This window comes from Oncorhynchus masou, chromosome 18 (genome assembly GCF_036934945.1).
Source record: "Oncorhynchus masou masou isolate Uvic2021 chromosome 18, UVic_Omas_1.1, whole genome shotgun sequence".
NCBI classification, from domain to species: domain Eukaryota; kingdom Metazoa; phylum Chordata; class Actinopteri; order Salmoniformes; family Salmonidae; genus Oncorhynchus; species Oncorhynchus masou.
The window spans coordinates 30,260,222-30,285,356 of NC_088229.1; the positions used below are offsets into that span (position 1 = coordinate 30,260,222).

The following is a 25,135-nucleotide window of genomic DNA, read 5'->3' on the forward strand; positions in this document are numbered from 1 at the left end:
CTGAACCACCATTCACCAGCGTTGGACTTGATGTGTTTGGACCATGGAATGTCATAACTCGTCGCACTAGAGGTGGTAGTGCAGACTCCAAGCACTGGGCGGTGCTCTTTACATGTATGTCTGCTAGAGCAGTCCATATCGAGCTTATAGAATCCATGTCCACATCCAGCTTCCTCAACGCGCTGAGGTGTTTTTTTGCTATCCGTGGTCCAGCAAAAGTGCTACGGTCTGATCGAGGTACAAACTTTATAGGTGCCTGCAGGGAACTGGGTATCGACACAAATGACTCAGAACTGACTAAATTCCTCTCAGATAAGGGATGTACTTGGATATTTAATCCTCCACACTCGTCTCATATGGGTGGTTCTTGGGAGAGACTCATTGGGGTTGCCAGACGTATTCTTGATGCTATGCTGTTTCAGACGGGCTCCACTCGTCTCACACATGAGGTCTTGAGCACTCTTATGTCTGAAGTTATGACAATAATCAATGTGAGACCCTTAGTGTCAGTGTCAACCAACCCTGACATGCCTACCATTCTCACACCCTCTCAATGTTACTTACACAAAAGACCAGCGCTACCTCAGCCCCTTCTGGATACTTCAGCATGAATGACCTTCATGGAAAACAGTGGAAGCAAGTCCAGTGTCTTGCTGACACCTTTTGGAAAAGATGGAGACAGGAGTACCTGACAACGCTGCAGAGACGCAAAAAATGGACAGCAGAAAAGCCAAATGTAAAAGTGGGAGATGTTGTCTTATTGAAAGACAGTCAGGCACACAGGAATGACTGGCCAGTCGGGCTTGTGGTAAAAACCTTTCCCAGTACTGACAAAAAGGTTAGGAAAGTAGAACTAAAAATTGTCAAGCAAGGAGCTGCTAAGGTGTTTCTGAGACCAATCTCAGAGATTGTTGTTCTTCTTTCTGAAGCATCCTAGAGACAAAAGATAAAAATAGAGAGGACATTATTTGTTTCTTGATATGTTTTATTTCATAGTGGCACAATTTCATTATACCAGGCGGGGAGTGTGCTGCCATCCTGTTAGAAGGTAACAGATTATTTTATTACAATGGTTAAATTGGATTTTCATTGTGTTCAATGATGTTATTTGCCCCCTAGTGGCGCTTTCTGGTACGCAAACAGGAAGTACAGAATTTGTTCTGCACGCATAGAAGCAGCTACAAACAACGCTACGGTGCAGGTCTTTCAATGTAGTTATTTCTTGTCACGCTTCAGCCTTGGGAAAATATTTGTTTGTAAGTTCGATTCAAGCATTTAGCTAATGATGATAATCTTGTTATTGATAGAGTTGCTTACATATCAATGTTGGTTGCATTTACTCACAAATTGCAATGCCTTTAATGTATGTCGTTAGCTGTATTACTTCGCTCATGCGTCATGCAAACGAATTGTAACATATACAATACTGTAGTTTTGTTACTATTTCTAGTGTAATATGCTTTGTTATTCTACATAGATGGTTGTACATTATTAGAGTAATGAAAGGAGCCAATTACCATATGGTTAACAATTAGCTATATGGTTTGGCATCATGCCAGATGCATGGTACCTTAGCGCGTGCTTTGTATTTATGCAACTTCAAATGTTTAATGTACAGCTACAGTATGTCGGTGTGAATTGAATACTAAAGTATATTCTTTTCTGTATTTTGCAGTTTCACAACATAAACGTTTTCAATATATTCATTCAAGAAAAGTCAAGCCTTGGGAGTTTTATTGAAGACTTAGTTGTTAGCTATCTGACGCAATAAGAAACATATCCCAGTCCACGTGATGGAAGCAGTCTTGGAGTGTGGAATCAGATTGGTCGGACCAGCATTGGACAGACCTCAGCGTGGGAGCTTCTTGTTTTAGTTTCTGTCTGTAGGCAGGGATCAACAAAATGGAGTCGTGGTCAGCTTTTCCGAAAGGAGGGCGGGGCAGGGCCTTATATGCGTCGCGGAAGTTAGAATAGCAATGATCCAAGGTTTTGCCAGCCCTGGTTGCGCAATCGATATGCTGATACAATTTAGGGAGTCTTGTTTTCAGATTAGCCTTGTTAAAATCCCCAGCTACAATGAGTGCAGCCTCAGGATGTATGGATTCCAGTTTGCAAAGAGTCAAATAAAGTTTGTTCAGAGCCATCGATGTGTCTGCTTGGGGGGGGAATATATACGGCTGTGATTATAATCGAACAGAATTCCCTTGGTAGATAATGCGGTCGACATTTGATTGTGAGGAATTCTAAAATCAGGTAAACAGAAGGACTTGAGTTCCTGTATGTTTTTGTGATCACACCACGTCTCGTTAGCCATAAGGCAGGCTCCCCCGCCCCTCTTCTTACCAGAAAGATGTTTGTTTCTGTTGGCGCGATGCGTGGAGAAACCAGCTGGCTGCACTGACTCCAATAGCGTCTCTCCAGTGAGCCATGTTTCCATGAAGCAAAGAACGTTACAGTCTCTGATGTCCCTCTGGAATGCTACCCTTGCTTGGATTTCATCAACCTTGTTGTCAAGAGACTGGACATTGGCGAGAAGTATACTAGAGAGTGGTGCACGATGTGCCCATCTCTGGAGTCTGACCAGAAGACCGCTTCGTTTCCCTCTTTTACGAAGTCGTTTTTTTGGGTCGCCGGCTGGGATCCATTCCGTTGTCCTGGGTGAAAGGCAGAACACAGGATCCGCTTCGCGAAAGTCATATTCTTGGTCGTACTGATGGTGAGTTGACGCTGCTCTTATATTCAGTAGTTATTCTTGACTGTATGTAATGAAACCTAAGATGACCTGGGGTACTAATGTAAGAAATAACACGTAAAAAAAACAAAAAACTGCATAGTTTCCTAGGAACGCGAAGCGAGCGGCTAACTCTATCGGAAGTATAATTCACTGTATCGCAATTCTAGTGGGTCAGAAGTTTACATACACGAAGTTGACTGTGCCTTTAAACAGCTTGGAAAATTCCAGGAAATTATGTCATGGCTTTAGAAGCTTCTGATAGGCTAATTGACATCATTTGAGTCAATTGGAAGTGTACCTGTGGATGTATTTCAAGGCCTACCATCAAACTCATCTTTGCATCTTTACTTGATATCATTGGAAAATCAAGAGAAATCAGCCAAGACCTCAGAAGATAAATTGTAGACTTCCACAAGTCTGGTTCATCCTTGGGAGCAATTTCCAACTGCCTGAAGGTACCACGTTCACCTGTACAAACAATAGTACCCAAGTATAAACACCATGGGACCACCCCGCCATCATACCGCTCAGGAAGGAGATGCGTTCTGTCTCCTCGAGATGAACTTACTTTGGTGTGACAAGTGCAAATCAATCCTAGAACAGCAGCAAAGGACCTTGTGAAGATGCTGGAGGAAACAGGTACCAAAGTATCTATATCCACAGTAAAACAAGTCCTATATGGACATAACCTGAAAGGCCGCTCAGCAAGGAAGAAGCCACTGCTCCAAAACCGCCATAAAAAGCCAGACTACGTTTTGCAACTACACATGGGACAAAGATTGTACTATTTGGAGAAATGTCCTCTGGTCTGATGAAACAAAAATAGAACTGTTTGGCCATAATGACCATTGTTATGTTTGGAGAAAAAAGGGGGACACTTGCAAGCAGAAGAACACCATCCCAACCGTGAAGCACGGGGGTGGCAGCATCATGTTGTGGGGGTGCTTTGCTGTAGGAGGACTGGTGCACTTCATGAAAAAGATGGCATCATGGGGAGGAAAATTATGTGGATGTATTGAAGCAACATCTCAAGACATCAGTCAGGAAGTTAAAGCTTGGTAGGAAATGGGTCTTCCAAATGGACAATGACCCACAGCATACTTTCAAAGTTGTGGCGCAATGGCTTAAGGACAACAAAGTCAAGGTATTGGAGTGGCCATCACAAAGCCCTGACCCAAAGCCCATAGAAAATGTGTGGGCAGAACTAAAAGAGCATGTGCAAGCAAGGAGGCCTACAAACCTGACTCAGTTACACCAGCTCTGTCAGGAGGAATTGGCCAAAATTCACCCAACTTATTGTGGAAGGCTACCCAAAACGTTTGACCCAAGTTAAACCATTTAAAGGCAATGCTACCAAATACTAATTGAGTGTATGTAAACTTCTGACCGACTAGGAATGTGATGAAAGAAATAAAAGCTGCAATAAATCATTTTCTCTACTATTATTCTGACATATCACATTCTTAAAATAAAGTGGTGATCCTAACTGACCTAAGACAGGGAATTTTTAATCGTATTAAATGTCAGGAATTGTGAAAAACTGAGTTTAAAGGTATTCGGCTAAGGTGTATGTAAACCTCCGACTTCAACTATAATAATACTACAGTATTTATACCATAGTATGCTATTGTATTTTTTCATGTGGGATTTGTCGGCAAAAATGCTTGATTTTGCTGCGGCAGTTCTGAAGTTTTGTATTGCAATTTGCAACGACTTCTGGCTTGATTTAACAAATTTATGCAGTTAAGTGCGGTGATTGGTTCAAATTGCGAGCCCTGTTTTTGTAGTGCAGTGATCACATAATTTTATGAAGTAATAATTGCAGTTTTATGCAGTAATAGTGGTCAAATTTCCAAGCCCTAGCATAAATCGCAGAATCCTGGAGGGACTGGTTATTATCAATAAAGGCAGTTAGACATCAAATCTGACTTCCATAGCATATTTAGTAGATGTTGTTGCTGTTGATTATGATTCAAACCCACCTGGTGATGTCTTCAGTGAGCTGAGATGGGTCAGGGGGATAAAACTTGACAGCAAAGCCGAAATGCCATGAGCCAACTGTGGATAAACGACACACAGTCAGCACTCGGTGTGTGTGTGTGTGTGTGTGTGTGTACATGCGTGGTCACACTAACTTCGGATTTGCTTCTTGATCTCCTTTGACGGGTCCAGCCAATTCTGAAAGAAAGGAGAAATCCCCTTGAGAACAACACACAGCAAAAAAAAACAGCCAATTTTTTTTTTTTTTTTTTTACCTTTATTTAACCAGGCAAGTCAGTTAAGAACAAATTCTTATTTTCAATGACGGCCTGGGAACAGTGGGTTAACTGCCTGTTCAGGGGCAGAACGACAGATTTGTACCTTGTCAGCTCGGGGGTTTGAACTCGCAACCTTCTCGTTACTAGTCCAACGCTCTAACCACTAGGCTACCCTGCCGCCCCTACCCTGCTGCCCCTCTCTTTGAAAACCCTGTCAGAGAGCTAACTTCTGCACTGACTCCTCTCTTCCAAAGCCATCTCCTCTATTCGGGGCAAAATGTATCCACAAAGCAAAAGGAAATAAATGTCTCGGTAAACCATAAATGCCTTAAAGTAACTTCCCAGTGTTCCAGAATTCTATGAAATATGATCTATAAATAATTACAATATGAATTAATAAATGTCCTTCCTAAAATTCCAATTAAAGGTGTTAAAAAGCAGTTACTCTCTGTGCCCCTCCTTGCGCTGTTAGGAACAAAAAGAACATGGGCATATACCAGCCAAAAACAGCTGATTTGCCAGCTCAGCCAACCAGACACGCATGCAGTTGGATATTTAAAATTAGCTACCAAGTCCGAGTCCCACCTGTGGAAGGCTGCCCAGCTGCACATGCACTTGTCATTTTTACCCATGCCGAAGGCTGTAGCTTGTAAACCAATTTAATTAAATAGCTAGTATGGATGGGTTCAGATTTTGGAACTACCAGATTTTGGAACTACTAACATAATGGAACTACTAGGAATATTTAACTACAGCAACAATAAATGCAGATTGATCATTTCACAAACATGAGTTGTTTCTTTCCATTGCTTTATCACCATTGCGGAAATTGTTGTTGTTAGTTAGCTAGCTAGACACAATTGCAACACAATTGCAACACCCACCCATAGCAGGCACTCCAGCAGGTATATTTCACTGGTCATCTCCAAAGCCAACACTTCTTTTGGCCGCCTTTCCTTCCAGTTCTCTCCTGCCAATGACTGGAATTGGTTTACAAGCTGCAGCAAAAATCACTGAAGCTGGAGTCTCATATCTCCCTCTCTAACTTTAAGCATCAGCTGTCAGAGCAGCTTACTGTACCTGTACACAGCCAATTCAAAAAAATATATATATATATTTCACCTTTATTTAACCAGGTAGGCTAGTTGAGAACAAGTTCTCATTTACAACTACGACCTGGCCAAGATAAAGCATAGCCGTGTGAACAGACAACAACACAGAGTTACACATGGAGTAAACAATTAACAAGTCAATAACACAGTAGAAAAAAAAGTCTATATATACATTGTGTGCAAAAGGCATGAGGAGGTAGGTGAATAATTACAATTAGCAGATTAACACTGGAGTGATAGATGATCAGATGGTCATGTGCAGGTAGAGATACTGGTGTGCATAAGAGCAGAAGAGTAAATAAATAAATAAAAGTATGGGGACGAGGTAGGTAAATTGGATGGGCTATTTACCGATGGACTATGTACAGCTGCAACGATCGGTTAGCTGCTCAGATAGCAGATGTTTAAAGTTGGTGAGGAAGATAAAAGTCTCCAACTTCAGCAATTTTTGCAATTCGTTCCAGTCACAGGCAGCAGAGAACTGGAAGGAAAGGCAGCCAAATGAGGTGTTGGCTTTAGGGATGATCAGTGAGATACACCTGCTGGAGCGCGTGCTTCGGGTGGGTGTTGCCATCGTGACCAGTGAACTGAGATAAGGTGGAGCTTTACCTTGAGCGTGGCTGAGGTGCACCCGTGACCGGCTCGGAAACCAGATTGCACAGCGGAGAAGGTACGGTGGGATTCGAGATGGTCAGTGATCTGTTTTTTGACTTGGCTTTCGAAGAACTTAGATAGGCAGGGCAGGATGGATATAGGTCTGTAACAGTTTGGATCCAGGGTGTCTTCCCCTTTGAAGAGGGGGATGACTGCGGCAGCTTTCCAATCCTTGGGGATCTCAGACAATACGAAAGAGAGGTTGAACAGGCTGGTAATAGGGGTTGTGACAATGGCGGCGGATAGTTTCAGAAATAGAGGGTCCAGATTGTCAAGCCCAGCTGATTTGTTCGGGTCCATGTTTTTCAGCTCTTTCAGAACATCTGCTATCTGGATTTGGGTAAAGGAGAAGCTGGGGAGGCTTGGGCGAGCTGTTGGCCGAGGTTGGAGTAGCCAGGAGGAAGGCATGGCCAGCCGTTGAGAAATGCTTGTTGAAGTTTTCGATTATCATGGATTTATCGGTGGTGACCGTGTTACCTAGCCTCAGTGCAGTGGGAAGCTGGGAGGAGGTGCTCTTGTTCTCCATGGTCTTTACAGTGTCCCAGAACTTCTTGGAGTTAGAGCTACAGGATGCAAATTTCTGCTTGAAAAAGCTGGCCTTTGCTTTCCTGACTGACTGTGTATATTGGTTGCTGACTTCCCTGAACAGTTGCATATCGCGGGACTATTCGATGCTATTGCAGTCCGCCACAGGATGTTTTTGTGCTGGTCGAGGGCAGTCAGGTCTGGAGTGAACCAAGGGCTATATCTGTTCTTAGTTCTGCATTTTTTGAACGGAGCATGCTTATCTAAGATGGTGAGGAAGTTACTTTTAAAGAATGACCAGGCATCCTCAACTGACGGGATGAGGTCAATATCCTTCCAGGATACCTGGGCCAGGCCTGCTCGCAGAAGTGTTTTAGGGAGCGTTTGATGGTGATGAGGGGTGGTCGTTTGACTGCGGACCCGTAGCGGATACAGGCAATGAGGCAGGGATCGCTGAGATCCTGATTGAAGACAGCGGAGGTGTATTTGGAGGGCCAGTTGGTCAGGATAACGTCTATGAGGGTGCCCTTGTTTACAGATTTAGGGTTGTACCTGGTGGGTTCCTTGATGATTTGTGTGAGATTGAGGGCATCTAGCTTGGAGTGTAGGACTGCCGGGGTGTTAAGCATATCCCAGTTTAGTTCACCTAACAGAAAAAACTCTGAAGCTAGATGGGGGGCGATCAATTCACAAATGGTGTCCAGGGCACAGCTGGGAGCTGAGGGGGATCGGTAGCAGGCGGCAATAGTGAGAGACTTATTTCTGGAGAGATTAACTTTTTAAAATTAGAAGTTCAAACTGTTTGGGTATGGACCTGGAAAGTATGACATTACTTTGCAGGCTATCTCTGCAGTAGACTGCAACTCCTCCTCCTTTGGCAGTTCTATCTTGACGGAAAATGTTATAGTTGGGTATGGAAATCTCAGAATTTTTGGTGGCCTTCCTAAGCCAGGATTCAGACACGGCAAGGACATCAGGGTTGGCAGAGTGTGCTAAAGCAGTGAGTAAAATAAACTTAGGGAGGAGGCTTCTGATGTTGACATGCATGAAACCAAGGCTTTTTCGATCACAGAAGTCAACCAATGAGGGTGCCTGGGGACATGCAGGGCCTGGGTTTACCTCCACATTACCCGTGGAACAGAGGAGGAGTAGGATGAGGGTGCGGCTAAAGGCTATCACAACTGGTCGCTTAGAGCGTTGGGAGAAAAAAGGAGGAGCAGATTTCTGGGCGTGGTAGAATATATTCAGGGCATAATGCGCAGACAGGGGTATGGTGGGGTGCGGGTACAGCGGAGGTAAGCCCAGGCACTGGGTGATGATAAGAGAGGTAGTATCTCTGGACATGCTAGTTGTAATGAGTGAGGTCACCGCGTGTGTGGGAGGTGGGACAAAGGAGGTATCAGAGGTATGAAGAGTGGAACTAGGGGCTCCATTGTAAACTAAAACAATTATAACCTAACCTGAACAACAGTATACAAGGCATATTGACATTTGACAGAGACATACAGCAAGGCATAAATTAATTGCAGGTGTTGTTTGGGAGAGCTAGCTAAAACAACAGATGAGACAACAACAGCTCATCAGCTAACACAACAACAGCAGGTGAAATGGTGATGACTAGGCAGAGAGAGTCGGATTAACTACACACAGAGCCTGAGTTTGCGGCTGGGGCCGACAGATAAAAATAAATACAGAATGGAGTACCGTTATTAATGGACAGTCCAGCAGGCATCAGCTATGTAGCCAAGTGATCATAGTGTCCAGGGGGCAGCAGTAGATGGAGCAGGGAAGCCGCCACTACGTTAGCACGCAGGCGACACAGCGTTTAAAGTTAGTAGCCCGGGGCTAGTAGGAGCATCTGCTCCGACGGAGGCCGGTTGAAGGCACAGCGGATGGAGTATTCATTCGGTAGACCAGTCGTGGAGGTGCGGCGGGGCGCCGTGTCGACAGAGAATCCAAGCCAGATGGCGAAAGAGGTATTGTAGAATTTAGTTTGCTTGCCGGGAGATGCGCCTGGCTCACGGCTAAACGGCTAACTGGTGCTAGCTTCGTGGCAGTGGCATTAGCCACTATAGCCAATCGGTAGCAGCGGTGATCCGGTGCCAAGGTCCAGTGTTTACAGCAAGGATCCGGTGGAGTATTGGGCTCTAGCCGTGTATGAGTGGGGTTCGGGTGAACAGCTGAGTAGGCCGGGAGGTGGGCCTCAGGGATAGCTTTGGTGCCACGGTGAATGCAAGCCAGCTGTGAAGATCAGAAGTAGTGGTCCAGGGATTACGTCAGGAATCCGGCGTTGTTGTGGAGAGACAGTCCGATACTGGTAGACTAGCGAGTATTATCCAGGCTAAAAACAGGGCTGGTATCTGTGCAGAAGGTAAAAGCCGCTAGCAGTGGCTAACAATGACTAAATAGCTTGTAGCTAATAAGCTGGATAGCTTCTGGAGGTTACCGGAAGGTATAATCAAATTAAAAATCGAAAAGAGATTGAAAATAAATTGAAATATATATACAAAAAATATATGAAAAAATACAAAAGTACACGAGAGGACAAACAAACACGTCTTCACTGCTACGCCATCTTGGAATGAGAGGATTTATAAATAGCACACCCAACTACCTCATCCCCATATTATTACTTACCCTCTTGCTCTTTTGCACCCCAGTATCTCTACTTGCATATCATCATCTGCACATCTATCATTCCAGTGTTAATGCTAAATTGTAATTATACGCCTCTATGACCTATTTATTGCCTACCTCCCTACTCTTCTACATTTGCACACACTGTACATATATTTTTCTATTGTGTTATTGACTGTACGTTTGTTTATGTGTAACTCTGTGTTGTTCTTTTTGTTTGGCTTTGCTTTATCTTGGCCAGATCGCAGTTGTAAATGAGAACTTGTTCTCAACTGGCCTACCTGGTTAAATAAAGGTGAAATAAAAATTAAATAAATAAGCTTACTGCTGCAACCTACGTCAGTCAACAACAGCTAACTGGGTCATTCCATAAAAATAGTGCCTTTATGTCCTTGTGAAATGATGTGTGTACATTTTGATAAAACATTTAATTTAACAGTTGGATCACATACAGTGCATTCAGGAACTATTCAGACCCCTTCACTTTTTCCACATTTTGTTATGTTACAGCCTTATTTTAAAATTAATTGAATACACTACTGTTCAAAAGTTTTGGGGCACTTAAAAATGTCCTTGTTTTTGAAAGAAAAGCAATGAAAGAAAGGAGCTTCACAAGACCTCAACTGGCAGTTTCAATAAATAGTACCCACAACACACCAGTCTCAACGTCAACAGTGAAGAGGCGACTCCGGAATGCTGGCCTTCTAGGCAGAGTTGCAAAGAAAAAGCCACATCTCAGACTGGCCAATAAAAAGAAAAGATTAAGATGGGCAATCGAACACAGACACTGGACAGAGGAACTCTGCCTAGAAGGTCAGCATCCCGGAGTTGACTCTTCACTGTTGACATTGAGACTGGTGTTTTGTGGGTACTATTTAATGAAGTTGCCGGTTGAAGACTTGTGAGGGGTCTGTTTCTCAAACGAGACACTCTAATGTACTTGTCCTCTTGCTCAGTTGTGCACCGGGGCCTCCCACTCCTCTTTCTATTCTGGTTAGAGCCAGTTTGTGCTGTTCTGTGAAGGGAGTAGTACACAGCATTGTACGAGATCTTCAGTTTTTTGGCAATTTCTCACATGGAATAGCCTTCATTTCTCAGAACAAGAATAGACTGACAAGTTTCAGAAGAAAGTTCTTTGTTTCTGGTGATTTTGAGCCTGTAATCGAACCCACAAATGCTGATGCTCCAGATACTCAAATAGTCTAAAGAATGCCAGTTTTATTTCTTCTTTAGTACAAAAGTGCTTCCTAATGATCAATTAGTCTTTTAAAATTATAAACTTGGATTCACTAACACAACGTGCCATTGGAACGCAGGAGTGATGGTTGCTGATAATGGGCCTCTGTACGCATATGTAGATATTCCATAAAAAAGTAGACTTTTCCAGCTACAATAGTTATTTACTACATTAACAATTCCTACACTGTATTTCTGATCAATTTGATCTTATTTTAATGGACAAAAAAATAGCTTTTCTTTCAAAAACAAGGCCATTTCTAAGTGACCCCAAACTTTTGAATGGTAGTGTATATTTTCTCTTCATCTACAGTATCTACACACAATACCCCACAATGACAAAGCAAAAACAGGTTTTTATACATTTTTGCAAATTTATTAAAAAAAAAAACGGAAATAATACATTTACATAAGTATTCAGACCCTTTACTCATTACTTTGCGGAAGCACCTTTGGCAGCGATTACAGCCTTGAGTCTTCCTGTATATGACGCTTCAAGCTTGGCAAACCTGTATTGGGGGAGAACCTCCAAAACTTCTCTGCAGATCCTCTCAAACTGTCAGGTTGGATGGGGATCGCCTCTGCACAGCTATTTTCAGGTATCTCCAGAGATGTTAGATCGGGTTCAAGTCTGGGCTCTGGCTGGGCCACTCAAGGACATTCAGAGACTTGTACTGAAGCCACTCCTGAGTTCTCTTGGCTGTGTGCTTAGGGTTGTTGTCCTATTGAATGGTGAACCTTCGCCCCAGTTTGAGGTCCTGAGCGGTCTGGAGTAGGTTTTCATCAAGGATCTCTCTGGAGTGATAGAGGTAGATACTGGAGTGCTAGAGGTAGATACGTATAGGGGTAAGGTGACTAGACATCAGGATATATGATAAACAGTGTAGCAATAATGTATATATGATTGTATGTGCGTGTGTAGAGTCAGTATAAATGTATGTGCATATTATTTGTGAGTGAGCAAATGATGCAGTGTCAAATCAAATCAACTTTTATTGGCTATATACACATAGTTATTGTTTTTATTTAACCAAGCAAGTCAGTTAAGAACAAATTCTTATTTACAATGACAGCCTAGGAACAGTGGGTTAACTGCCTTGTTCAGGGGAAGAACAACATATCAGCTCAGGGATTTGATCCACCAACCTTTCAGTTACTGGCCCAACACTCTAACCACTAGTCTACCTGCCGTTAGCAGATGTTAATGCGAGTGTAGCGAAATGCTTGTGCTTATAATTCCGACAGTGCAGTAATATCTAACAAGTAATCTAACAATTCCACAACAACTACTGTACCTAATACACAAAATCTAAAGAGATGGAATAATATATAAATATATGGATGAGCGATGACTGAGCGGCATAGGCAAGATGCAATAGATGGTATAAAATACAGTATATACATATGAGATGAGTAATGTAAGATATGTAAACATTATTAACGTGGCATTATTTAAAGTGACTAGTGATACATTTATTAAAGTGGCCAAAGATTTGAGTCTGTATGTAGGCCTCTCTGTGTTAGTGATGGCTGTTTAACAGTCTGATGGCCTTGAGATAGAAGCTGTTTTTCAGTCTCTCGGTTCCAGATTTGAAGCACCTGTACTGACCTCGCCTTCTGGATGGTAGCGGGGTGAACAGGCAGTGGCTCGGGTGGTTGTTGTCCTTGATGATCTTTTTGGCCTTCCTGTGACATCGGGTGCTGTTGTAGGTAGTTTTCCCCCAGTGATGCGTTGTGCAGACCACACCACCCTCTGGAGAGCCTTGTGGTTGAGGGCGGTACAGTTGCCGTACCAGGCGGTGACACAGCCCGACAGGATGCTCTCAATTCTGCATCTGTAAACGTTTGTAAGGGTTTTAGGTGACAAGCCAAATATCTTCAGCCTCCTGAGGTTGAAGAGGCGCTGTTGTGCCTTCTTCACAACACTGTCCGTGTGGGTGGACAATTTCAGTTTGTCCGTGATGTGTAGGCAGAGAAACTAAAAAATGTCCACCTTCTCCACTGCTGTCTCTTCGATGTGGATAGGGAGGTGCTCCCTCTGTTGTTTCCTGAAGTCCACAATCATCTCCTTTGTTTTGTTGATGTTGAGTGAGAGGTTGTTTTCCTGACACCACACTCCGAGTGCCCTCACCTCCTCCCTGTAGGCTGTCTCGTCATTGTTGGTAATCAAGCTCACTACTATTGTGTCGTCTGCAAACTTGATGATCGAGTTGGAGGCATGCATGGCCACGCAGTCATGGGTGAACAGGGAGTACAGGAGGGGCGTGAGCACGCACCCTTGTGGGGCCCCAGTGTTGAGGGTCAGCGGAGTGGAGATGTTGTTTCCTACCTTCACCACCTGGGTGGGGTTGAGACCCAGGGCCTCAAATTTAATGATGAGCTTGAAGGGTACTAAGTGGTTGAATGCTGAGCAGTAGTCAATGAACAGAATTCTTATATAGGTATTCTTCTTGTCAAGATGGGATAGTGCATTGTGCAGTGTGATGTACTGGTACACCGCCTAATATAGAGGTCCTGGATAGCAGGGAGCTCAACCCCAGTGATGTACTGGGCTGTCCGCACCACCGTCTGTAGTGCCATGCGACCAAGGTGCTATTGCCATACCGAGCAGTGATGCAGCCAGTCAACATGCTCTCAATGGTACAGCTGTATGACTTTTTTCTATTTCATTTTTTATTTCACCTTTATTTAACCAAAGCAGTGTGTCAAAAACAACAACACAGAGTTACACATAAACAAATGTACAGTCAATATCACAATAGAAAAATCTATGTACAGTGTGTGCAAATGTAGAAGAGTAGGGAGGTAAGGCAATAAATAAGCCATCGAGGCAAAATAATTACAATGTAGCATTAACACTGGAGTGATAGATGTGCAGATGATGTACAAGTAGAGATACTGGGGTGCAAAGGATAAATAACAATATGGGGATGAGGTGGTTTGGTGTGTAATTACAGATTGGCTGTGTACAGGTACAGTGCTCTGACAGCTGATGCTTTAAGTTAGAGATGGAGATCTGAGTCTCCAGCTTCAGTGATTTTTGCAATTTGTTCCAGTCATTGGCAGCAGAGAACTGGAAGGAAAGGCGGCCGAAGGAAGTGTTGGCTTTGGGGATGACCAGTGAAATATACCTGCTGGAGCGCCTGTACGGGTGGGTGTTGCTATGGTGACCAGTGAGCTGAGATAAGGCGGGGCTTTACCCAGCAAAGACTTATAGATGACCTGGAGCCAGTGGGTTTGGCGACAAAAATGTAGTGAGGGCCAGCCAACGAGAGCATACAGGTGGCAGTGATGGGCAGTATATGGGGCATTGGTGACAAAACAGATGGCACTGTGATAGACTACATCCAGTTTGCTGAGTAGTGTGTTGGAGGCTATTTTGTAAATGAAATCGCTGAAGTCAAGGATCGGTAGGATATTCAGTTTTACGAGGGTATGTTTGGCAGCATGAGTGAAGGAGGCTTTGTTGCAAAATAGGAAGCCGATACTAGATTTAATTTTGGATTGGAGATACTTAATGTGAGTCTGGAAGAAGAGTTTACAGTCTAACCAGACACCTAGGTATTGTAAGGAATGACGCTGGAGATGAGAAGCAGGTACGGGGAGTCAAACATTTAATCTGGAACAGACATAGAACAAGACAGGAACAGCGTAAGCACACGGGTAACACGGGCATATGACAAACAATGCAGCAGCGGGGAACAGAGCAGGGAACTGACAAATATAGGGGAGGAAATAAACAGACGAATGAGTGAGTCCAGGTGAGTCCAATATCGCTGAAGCGCGTGACGAGGGAAGGCAGGTGTGCGTAAATGATGGTGGCAGGAGTGCGTAATGCAGGGCAGTCTGGCGCCATCGAGCGCCAGGGGGAAAAAGCGGGTGCAGACGTGACAGGTATTTGTAGTTGTCCACATATTCTAAGTCAGAACCGTCCAGAGTTGTGATGCTAGTCGGGCGTGTGGGTGCGGGCAACAATCGGTTGAAGAGCATGCATTTAGTTTTACAAGCATTTAAAAGCAGTTGGAGGCCACGGAAGGAGTGTTGTATGGCATTGAAGCTTGTTTGGAGGTTTGTTAACACAGTGTCTAAAGATGGGCCTGATGTACACAGATTGGTGTAGTCTGCGTCGAGGTGGATCAGAGAATCACCAGCAATAAGAGCGACATCATTGATATGTACAAAGAATAGAGTCGGCAAGAGGGGAAAGAGGTGCAGCCTTGTTCATGACTGTGCGTGTGTGTGGACAATTTTAAGTATTAGTGATTTAGACACTGAGGAACTTGAAGCTCTCGACCCGCTCCACTGCAGCTCCGCCGATGTGGATGGAGGCATCTTCGCCCCGTTTCCTGCAGTCCACGATCAGCTACTTGGTCTTACTAACGTTGAGCGGAAGGATTTGATCCGGCACCACACTGCCAGGTCACTGAACTCCTCTGTGTAGTTTCTCATCATCGCCGGTGCGTGGCCACACAGTTGTGCGAGTTGTGCATGGCCACACAGTCGTGGGTGAACAGGGAGTACAGGAGGGGACTAAGCACACACCCCTGTTGGGCCCCCGTGTTGAGGATTAGCATGGCTGAGGTGATGTTGCCTACACTCACCACCTGGGGTCAGCCCGTCAGGAAGTCTAGGATCTAGTTACAGAGGGAAGTGTTCAGTCCCAGGGTCCTAAACTTGGTGATGAGCTTGGAAGGGACAGTGGTGTTGAACGCTGAGCTGTAGTCAGTGAACTTTATTCTCACATATGTATTCCTGTTATCCAGGTGGGTAAGAGCAATGTGGAGTGCAATTGAGATTGTGTTGTTTATGGGCCTGTTGGGGTGGTGTACAAATTGGAGTGGGTCTAGGGTGTCTGGGATGACGGAGTTGATGTGAGCCATAACCAGCCTCTCAAAGCACTTCATGTTTACAGTCATTGTGGCAATATGCCTTAAGAGTTCTTGGGAACAGGAATGATGGTGGTCATCTTAAAAGATGCGGGAATTACTGACTGGGACAAGGAGAGGTTGAAAATTGCTGTGAATATGCCTGAGAACACGCACTGGAATACTGTCAGGCCCTCTGGACTTGCGAGTGTTGATCTGATTAAAGACCTTACTCAAATCGGCATCGGAGAGTGAGATTAACCAGTCCTCTGGGTCGGTGGCTCCTTTGCACCCGGCACGATGTTGTTATAGTCGGAGAGTGCATAAAATGCATTGAGTTCGTCTGGAAGAGAGTCATCGTTGGGCAGATCACAGCTGAGTCTTCATTTGTAATCTGTAATGGACTGTAGCCCTTGCGACGGAGCCTCAGTAATATGATTCTACCTTATTGCCACAGTATATTGTCCTTTGGCACGTTTGATGACTCTGCGGAGATCATAGCACTTGTTCTTGTCCTCAGCCGTAGCCTCTGGGTTGTCTGCGATAGCCCTGTCTGTGGTAGCCCTGTCTTTTAGTTTAGAGCCAACCTCTGTGTCAATCCAGGCCTTTTGATTGGGGAACGCAGCAAACCTTGACTTCGCCAAAGCATTTCCTAATGAAGCCGGTGATGGAGGTGGTTAGCTCGTCAATGTTATCAGCGGAGTCTCAAAACATTTTCCAATCAGCGCTAGTAAAGCAGTCCTATAATATAATCTCTGATACTGCTGACCATTTCTCAATGGAGAGAGTCACAGGTACTTCTTGTTTGAGCTTCTGGAAGCAGGAGTACGGAGTTATGATCTGATTTGCCAAATGTCGGACGAGGAAGGGCCTTGTATGCTTGCTTGTGGGTTGAATAACAGTGGTCTAGGACTTTATCACCCTTCGTGGCGAAGGAGATGTGTTGATGGAAGTGTCTTAATGACGCAGAATTTAAATCGCCAGCAACAAGAAAAGCAGTCTCCGGACGTAGGTTTTCCTGCTTGTTTATAGAAATGCCAGCTTGTTATTTTTCTTGCCCTGAGGTGGAATTTATGCAACAGTCACGATAACAACTGAAAACTCCCTCGGGAGGTAGAAGTGTTGGCATTTGTCCATCTCATCTCAGTACGGCGCCATACGTGCTTTGGCAGAGAGGCAACGTCAGCATAGCCAACAACTTCCCATGCTTTGGTAAACAGCTGAGGGTGGAGAAATGTTACCACTCTCCAATTCATTGATCAAGCTATGGTTGCAATAACTGACCATCCATGAGATCAAAATTATAGTTTTAACCATGTTTTGAAGCTATACCACGTTTTTTAACAATTGAATTGTCTTCAAACGATAGAGTAAAACAAGCTGAAACATGATATCTACAAAAGTATGTGGACACCACCTCAAATTAGTGGATTCTGCTATTTCAGCCACACCAGTCGCTGACATGTTTATAAAAACAAGCACACAGCCATGCAATCTCCATAGACAAACATTGTCAGTAGATTAGACTTACTGGAGAGCTCAGTGACATTCAACGTAGCACTGTCATAGGATGTCACCTTCCTTCAAGTCAGTTAGTCAAATTTCTACCCTGCTAGCACTGCCCCGGTCAACTAAAAGTGCTGTTATTGTGGAGTGATCACACAAGCTCACGGGACTGCCAAGTGCTGAAGTATGTAGCAAGTAAAAATCGTCTGTCCTCGGTTGCAACACTCACTACCAAACTGCCTCTTGATGCAATGTTAGAACAATAACTGTTTGTCGGGAGCTTCATGAGATGGCTTTCCATGGCCAAGCAGCTGCACACAAGCCTATGATCACCATACATAATGCCAAGCGTCGGCTGGAGTGATGTAAAGTTTGACGCCATTGGACTCTGGATCAGTGGAAACGCATTCTCTGGAGTAATAAACCACGCTCCACCATCTGGCAGTAAGACGGACAAATCTGGGTTTGGTGGATGCCAGGAAAACACTACTTGCCCAAATGCATAGTACCAACTGTAAAGTTTGGGAGAGGAGGAATAAAGAGCTAGGACCTTTAGTTCCATTGAAAGGAAATCTTAACGCAACAGCATTCAATGACATTCTAGACGATTCTGTGCTTCCAACTTTGTGGCAATAGATTGGGGAAGGCCCCTTGCTGTTTCAGCATGACAATGCCCCCGTGCACGAAGCGAGGTCCATACAGAAATGGATTGTCGAGTTTGGTGTGGAAGAACTTAACTGGCCTGCACAGAGCCCTGACCTCAACCCCATCAAACACCTTTGGGATGAATTGGAATGCCAACTACGAGCCAGGCCTAATCGCCCAACATCAGTGCCCGACCTCACTAATGCCCGTGTCTGAATAAAGAATATTTCCCCGCAGAAATATTCCAACTTCTAGTGGAAAGCCTTCCAGGAGAGTGGAGGCTGTTATAGCAGCAAAGGGAGGACCAACTCCATATTCATTCTCATGATTTTGGAATGAGATGTTTGATGAGCAGGTGTCCACATAGTTTTGGTCATGTAGTGTATTTTGGGTTCTGTGGGGAAGGACAGTTGAACTAAGCTCATGAAGCATTTCAAAGTGATATTCTTCAACAATCAATGGCTCAAGAATCAAAGTCCAAAAATGTATGTACCAATCCTGGATTGTCTCTTTAATATTCTCAGGGCACAGGAATATAAATGCCAGTTAAGCCCTGTCCGCTTAGCTTAATGTCACCGGAGTCTTCTGAGAGATACTTTCTCTATACACTGTGGACCCCATGCGCCACCTTTAAAAGGGCAATCACTTCTAATCACATTTCAAAGGGCAATGGTCTCTTTCCTTCTTTCACCCTGACTGGTCCACTTTGAGGACGGGCAACCACCGCATAGCCCTTTCCTGCAGTCAAATAACCTAGTGGCCTCATGGGTGGAATGTTATAAATAGTTTTCATAATTAATAAACGTTTCTCCCGTTTCTTCTGTTGTTTCTATGTTAAACGGGTTTTGTTATATTTCAGTCTTGTGTGATGTATATAAAGTGTAATATTGGGATGTAAAAGGTTAATACATTACCTGATAAGGACAATGTCACCTGCACATGGGTTGTTCCATGAATAGGGTGCCCTCAGACATTATGTGTGTGAATTGTAATAAAACACTCAATGTAACAGTTGAATCACACACTGTACATCTATGCTCTAACTCAGTGTTTCCCAATCTCAGTCCTGTGGACTCCAAGGGTTACACATTTCATTTGTTGCCTTAGCACTACACAGCTGATTTTAATACAAGTTTGATGATGAGTTTATTATTTAAATCTGCTGTGTAGTGCAAAGGCAAAAAACAAAAAGTCCCCAGGACAGAGTTTGGGAAACGCTGCTCTAACTAAACTAAACCATGTTAAAGGGATAGTTCGATATTTTGGCAATGAAGGGTACCATTTTTAGGTCTCTGCGTCTAGTAGTAAGGAAGTCAAAGGTAGTTTCATGAGACAATGACTGGAAGTCTTCGGGAATCATCTAAAAATCCAAAATCAATAACTAATCTTTCAAATGTCAAATAGCTGTGTATTCATTTTCTCTGAAAATCACAATTTTGGCATGTCCCAATTCATGTTTGTTCTTCTAGAATATTAACTTCCCTGACGACTCATCGTGAATCAAATTCTGTTGCTCTGTCGATTGCTCCATACATCAGTCTGAACATGCCATCTAAGAAGTAATTTGTGCTGATGTCAAACTGACGTGATTCTTGATTCATGAAGGCCGTTTCTGGCCCAACCCATCGGTTTCTGAGACCAATCAAAGAGGTCAGAATCTGTTACTCAAAGAGTCAAGGAGGAAAGAAAACACAGACTTGGAGAAGAAACATAAGTGTGCATGGCGTTTGGCCGGAGCGATGTGGATGGGTAGCCAGGCAAGGTTTTAACCCACTTAACCCCAAGATTTTCCCATGTTTTCTCCATCATTGTAAAGCCCTAGTTATTTAGCTGCTTTGGGAAAGTAATTTCTGAAGATATGTGATTAAGTAATGTCATTAGAAATTCATTTACTTTTGTCACTCAAGGTCAACAGTGTAACATGAACAGAACTCTCATTTTAACATGGTAAAACTATTATTTTGAAAAAAAAAAATCTAATAAAACATTGAACCTGTAATAGTCAAATCATAGTGTAAAAACAGGTGAGTTGGTTTTACACTTTTAGGCCATTTTCTGGTGTTTTGTGGTTGGAAACTGAGCGTGTCGAGCATACCATGTCAACCCTGTTACCCATAGATAGATATGCTAGAAATGTTTTAAGTTCTAAAATGTCACTTTTATCTTTATTTACCGTATTCAACACTCTGAGTCAATACATTTTATAATCATTGCTGGCAGTGATTACAGCTGTGAATCTTTCTGGGTAAGTCTGTAAGAGCTTTGCACACCTGGATTGTGCAATATTTGCACATTATTATAAAAAAACAATATGCAAGCTTTGTCAAGTTGGTTGTTGATCATTGCTAGACAGTCATTTTCAAGTCTTTCCATAGATTTTCAAGACGATTTAATTCAAAACTGTAACTAGTCATGAACATTCAATCTTGTCTAGGTAAGCAACTACAGCATATATTTGGCCTTGTGTTTTAGGTTACTGTCCTGCTGAAAGGTGAATTTGTCTCCCAGTGTCTGTTGGAAGGCAGACTGAACCAGGTTTTCCTCTAGGATTTTGCTTGTGCTTAGTTCTATTCCGTTTATTTTGATCATTAAAAAAACTCTAGTCCTTGCTGATGACAAGCAAAACCATAACACCACCATACTTGGAAATATGAAGAGTGGTGTTCAGTGATGTGTTGTGTTGGATTTGCACCAAACATAACACATTGTATTCAGGACATAAAGTTAATTTATTTGCCAAATGTTTTGCAGTTCTACTTTAGCGCCTTATTGTAAACAGGATGCATGTTTTGAAATATTTGTATTTTGTACTGGCTTCCTTATTTTCATTCTGTCAATTAGGTTCATATTGTGGAGTACTTACAATGTTGTTGATCCATCCTCAGTTTTCTCCTATCACAGCCATTAAACTCTATAACTCTATACTACTATTTTAATGTCACCATTGGCCTCATGGTGAAAACCTGAGCAGTTTCCTCCCTCTTTGGCAACTGAGTTAGGAAGGATGCCTGTATCTTTATAGTGACTGTGTGTATTTAGTTTAGTTAAATGTATTTACACCAAAGAAAACAAGTGATAGACAACAATACAGAGAAAACATTTAATTAAATAAAAACAGTGTGCAGGTGTGGTTGGAAGACCAAGGCCTTATATGAAAACCACACAACAACAAAAACAATTTTCAATACATAAGTAAAACAATAAAAAAAGGTTTGTTAAAGGTCGTCACTGTAAATAAGAATTTGTTCTTAACTGACTTGCCTAGTTAAATAAAGGTTAAATAAAAATAATAAAAATATATTTTTTAAACATGGTTGATACAGTACACTATCCAAAGTGTAATTAATAACTCCACCATGTTCAAAGGTATTTTCAGTGTCTGCTTTTTTATTTTTTACCCATCTACCAATAGGTAACGAGGTATTGCAAAACCTCCCTGGTCTTTGTGGTTGAATTTGTGTTTGAAAATCCCTGCTCGACTGAGGTATTCATTCAAAAATCATGTTAAACACTATTATTACACACTGAATGAGTCCATGCAACTTATGACTTGTTAAGCACATTTTTACTTCTGAACTTATTTAGGTTTGCCATAACAAAGGGGTTGAATACTTAATGACTCATTTTCATTTTTTATTCATTGGTAACATGACAAAATGTGGAAAAAGTCAAAGGGTGTGAATACTTTCTGAAGGCACTATAGGTGCCAGTAGGTGGGAGCGGGGGGAGGGTTCTAGGTGGGAGTAAGAACAAAGATTCTGACCTTGGTGTTGTCTGTGTCATAGAACGTCAGGCCAAAGTAGTCCCTCTCCAGCAGGTTCAGATGGCCACACACCATGTCCAGCACGGACTGCCCCCTGGCAAATTTCTGTCAAAAACACACATGATTTTAAAAACGCACACATGCGCACAACCCCCCCCCACACACCCCCCACACACACACACACACACACACACACACACACAGGAATGGTTTGGTGTTGTGGGGATTAGCCATATTCAGAAGGATACCAGTGAGTCAAGTGATATCATAATAACCTTGTACATATGCTTGATATCTCTTCTACCCTATCAGAATGAATCTCACTGCCAAAATACTGCATAGCCCATTTTTGTTACAGAAACAGTGCATCTTTAAATACAGGAGCTATTTATGAATTTAAAAAAAACTTGTCCGATGGTTTAGGAAATGCATCATGGAACTATTATCGTGGCTCCCGATTGGCCCAGTGATCTAAGGCCCTGCATCTCAGTGCTTGAGGCATCACTACAGACCCTGGTTTGATTCCAGGCTGTATCACAATCGGCCGTGATTGGGAGTCCCATAGGGCGGCGCACAATTGGCCTAACGTTGTTAGGGTTTGGCTGGGGTAGGCCGTCATTGTAAATAAGAATTTGTTCTCAAACAACTTGCCTGGTTAAATAATATATATATCTATTAGATTAACTGACTTAATGAAACATCTCATTCATCACACAATGAAAATACCATCAGCAAGAAAATCCAGCCCTTCTGTTGGCTGACAGACATTTTCATGGTCCAGTACCTCCTCAGCCCTGTGGGATAGGAAAGGCTAGGCAATGGCTACAAAAGGAAGGAACCGCTAGTATTTCACAGGGCCACACCTAGTTTTCACCCCTTTAGGGCTCAGAGCCGACACACTGCATGTTTCAGTGTTTCAGAGGCAGCCTTGGCAGATGCTGTCTACACACACACACACACACACACACACACACACACAACACACTCGTCTCCCGGGAAACCTGGCTCCTACGGCGACAGTGCAACCAAGCAGCTGTTACCATGGAAACAGAAGTAATAGGTTCCTTTTCTTTTTGTCTGTGTTCTGTCTTGTGAATGGTGGGGCACATGGCTTTGTTCCACTCCTTTAAAGAAAACTGGTACAGTAGCCATTACCTTGCAAAATTATTAATGAAACATAAATTAAATATTAATGAAACATTAAACATAACCTGGCCTTTAATCAAAGAAATGCTGTGGTACCAGTCTGGTGAAATACAGCAACCACGAGCGAGTGAGGGAGCGATTAACGTAGTGGCTGCTGAGAAACTTTGGAGCGTATTGGATTTTCTAACTAAATTAAATTGCAACAAACATTTTAGGTGGTCCCCCCAAGCATTGCAACTAAGCTGTTGATGAGATTTCGCTCCCGTCCCAATTGCCTCCAATCACATTTCTGCCACACTAGTTCTATGGGCTGATTGCATTAGAAGCCATTTGGCGTAATCCTGGAAATCCATTTTAGAGACTGTATGACCCATGCAAACACAATGAAGGGAGACCGTATCTCGGTATGGGCTAATAGCTAGTCTCAGAGAGAGTGTTGAGTTAAGTAGTGATAAGATTGATCAAGTAAGAAAGGCTATACTGGACAACAGTATAGAATAGAATATTAAAAACAGGCCTTTTCAAGTTTAGGCAAAACATTCATTAATTCAAGAAATGTGGTGGGAAATTAATATCCAGTTAAGCATATATTTTTTCACATTTTGTCTTATTAATTAAATTACTATAATAAAAAATGGGGTTATCTTGTATTCTTCGAGAGCAAAAGGAGTAGTGTGTGGTGATGGTAACCAGTTTTGATTGGCTACGGCCCAAGGTATCATAGCCTTCCTACTGTACCTGCGTTGTTCCACTAGTGGAGTGCCTTTTGGGGACTGTCATTTGGGTTTAACAAATTAATACAATTATTTCACCTAATTTTAAGATTGTCATAAAGAGCACATGTTCAACTTCATAAGAAACATGTTGTAGTAAATGCCAAGTAGATGCCAATGAAAGTAACAGAGTTGACCATAACAGGGTTGATGTTGTCATCTTAAATCAGCCATGAATCCCGTTGTGACAGGGTGAATGGAAGCTCGTTGTGTGCAAATGAATGCAAGCTTTACAAAAAAAATTAAAATGTAAAAAAACCACCTCGCCTATCTAGTGTATCTTTAGGTAATGGGGTTGGTGTGTTATGCTCGACACGCTCAGTGTTCCACCACAAAACCCCAGAAAATGTCCAAAGAATAGAACCACCTGCCTTTACACTAAGATTTGACTGTTACTTCAATGTTTCTTTTGAAAAAAATATTTTAAAAAGGAATTTCAACATAATAAATCGAGAGTTCTGTTCACATAACAGGGTTAATCACTAATCAGTTAATCACTAATCACATGAAATAAATAATCATCTTCAAAAATCCTGATAAAGAAAAGATGTACATTTTGTGTTTTCATCAAACCGACATGTTGCGGATAAAACACTGTGCGTGATGATGTAGTGTACATAAAAGGCACTTTTCCTTTATGTTTTCATGTACAGAATAAAAATCAAAAGCATTTTCAGTTTTACTGATGTTTTTGTAACAAAAAAATGGTGCGTTAAATATAGGGCTGAGAATTGCCAGAGACCTCCCGATACGATATTATCACGATACTTTGGTGCCGATATGGTATGTATTGCGATTCGATACTGTGATTTTATTGCGATTCAATGTTCCAAACATATCTAGTTTAAGGTCAAAGTGTAACCTGAACTGAACTCTCATTTTACTCACCAAAAATAATAATATTATTATTGTGATATGTAACTATCAATTATTTCCCCCATCACTAGTTAAATAACGAATGTGCCAGCTCTGGTCTTGGCATGTGATCTCCAGCCTATAGCTTCCAGATGGGCTACAGTGCGGGTAGGCTAGCCTATATGATGAGATTATTTTGGATAAGAGTGAGGTCATTTTTACCTGTCAAACGGCAGCTGAGTATCAATTATCATGTCACCTGAATAAGACCCTCAATATTTATTGGATAGGAGCATCAATCACTTTCACCACCCTGTGAAGTTATTTATAACTTATTTCATCTGTAGCCTAATAAACTGCATTCTTTCCCAAATCGTGGTGGGAGGTCAACACAACATACAGTATCATCGCGTGACTCCAAGTTTA

At 42.6% G+C, this 25,135-nt stretch overlaps 1 protein-coding gene across 1 annotated transcript in view; it reads right to left on the reverse strand.

The window, feature by feature from the left end:
* LOC135559340 (band 4.1-like protein 1) overlaps window positions 1-25,135 on the reverse strand; it is a 116,710-nt gene that overhangs the window by 54,727 nt on the left and 36,848 nt on the right. Inside the window, exons 4-6 of the mRNA XM_064993512.1 lie at window positions 21,936-22,040; window positions 4,870-4,912; window positions 4,717-4,792 (exon numbers count right to left, since the gene is read on the reverse strand). Of these exons, the coding sequence (XP_064849584.1) occupies window positions 4,717-4,792; window positions 4,870-4,912; window positions 21,936-22,040 (224 nt within the window). The remainder of the gene's footprint in view (window positions 1-4,716; window positions 4,793-4,869; window positions 4,913-21,935; window positions 22,041-25,135) is intronic.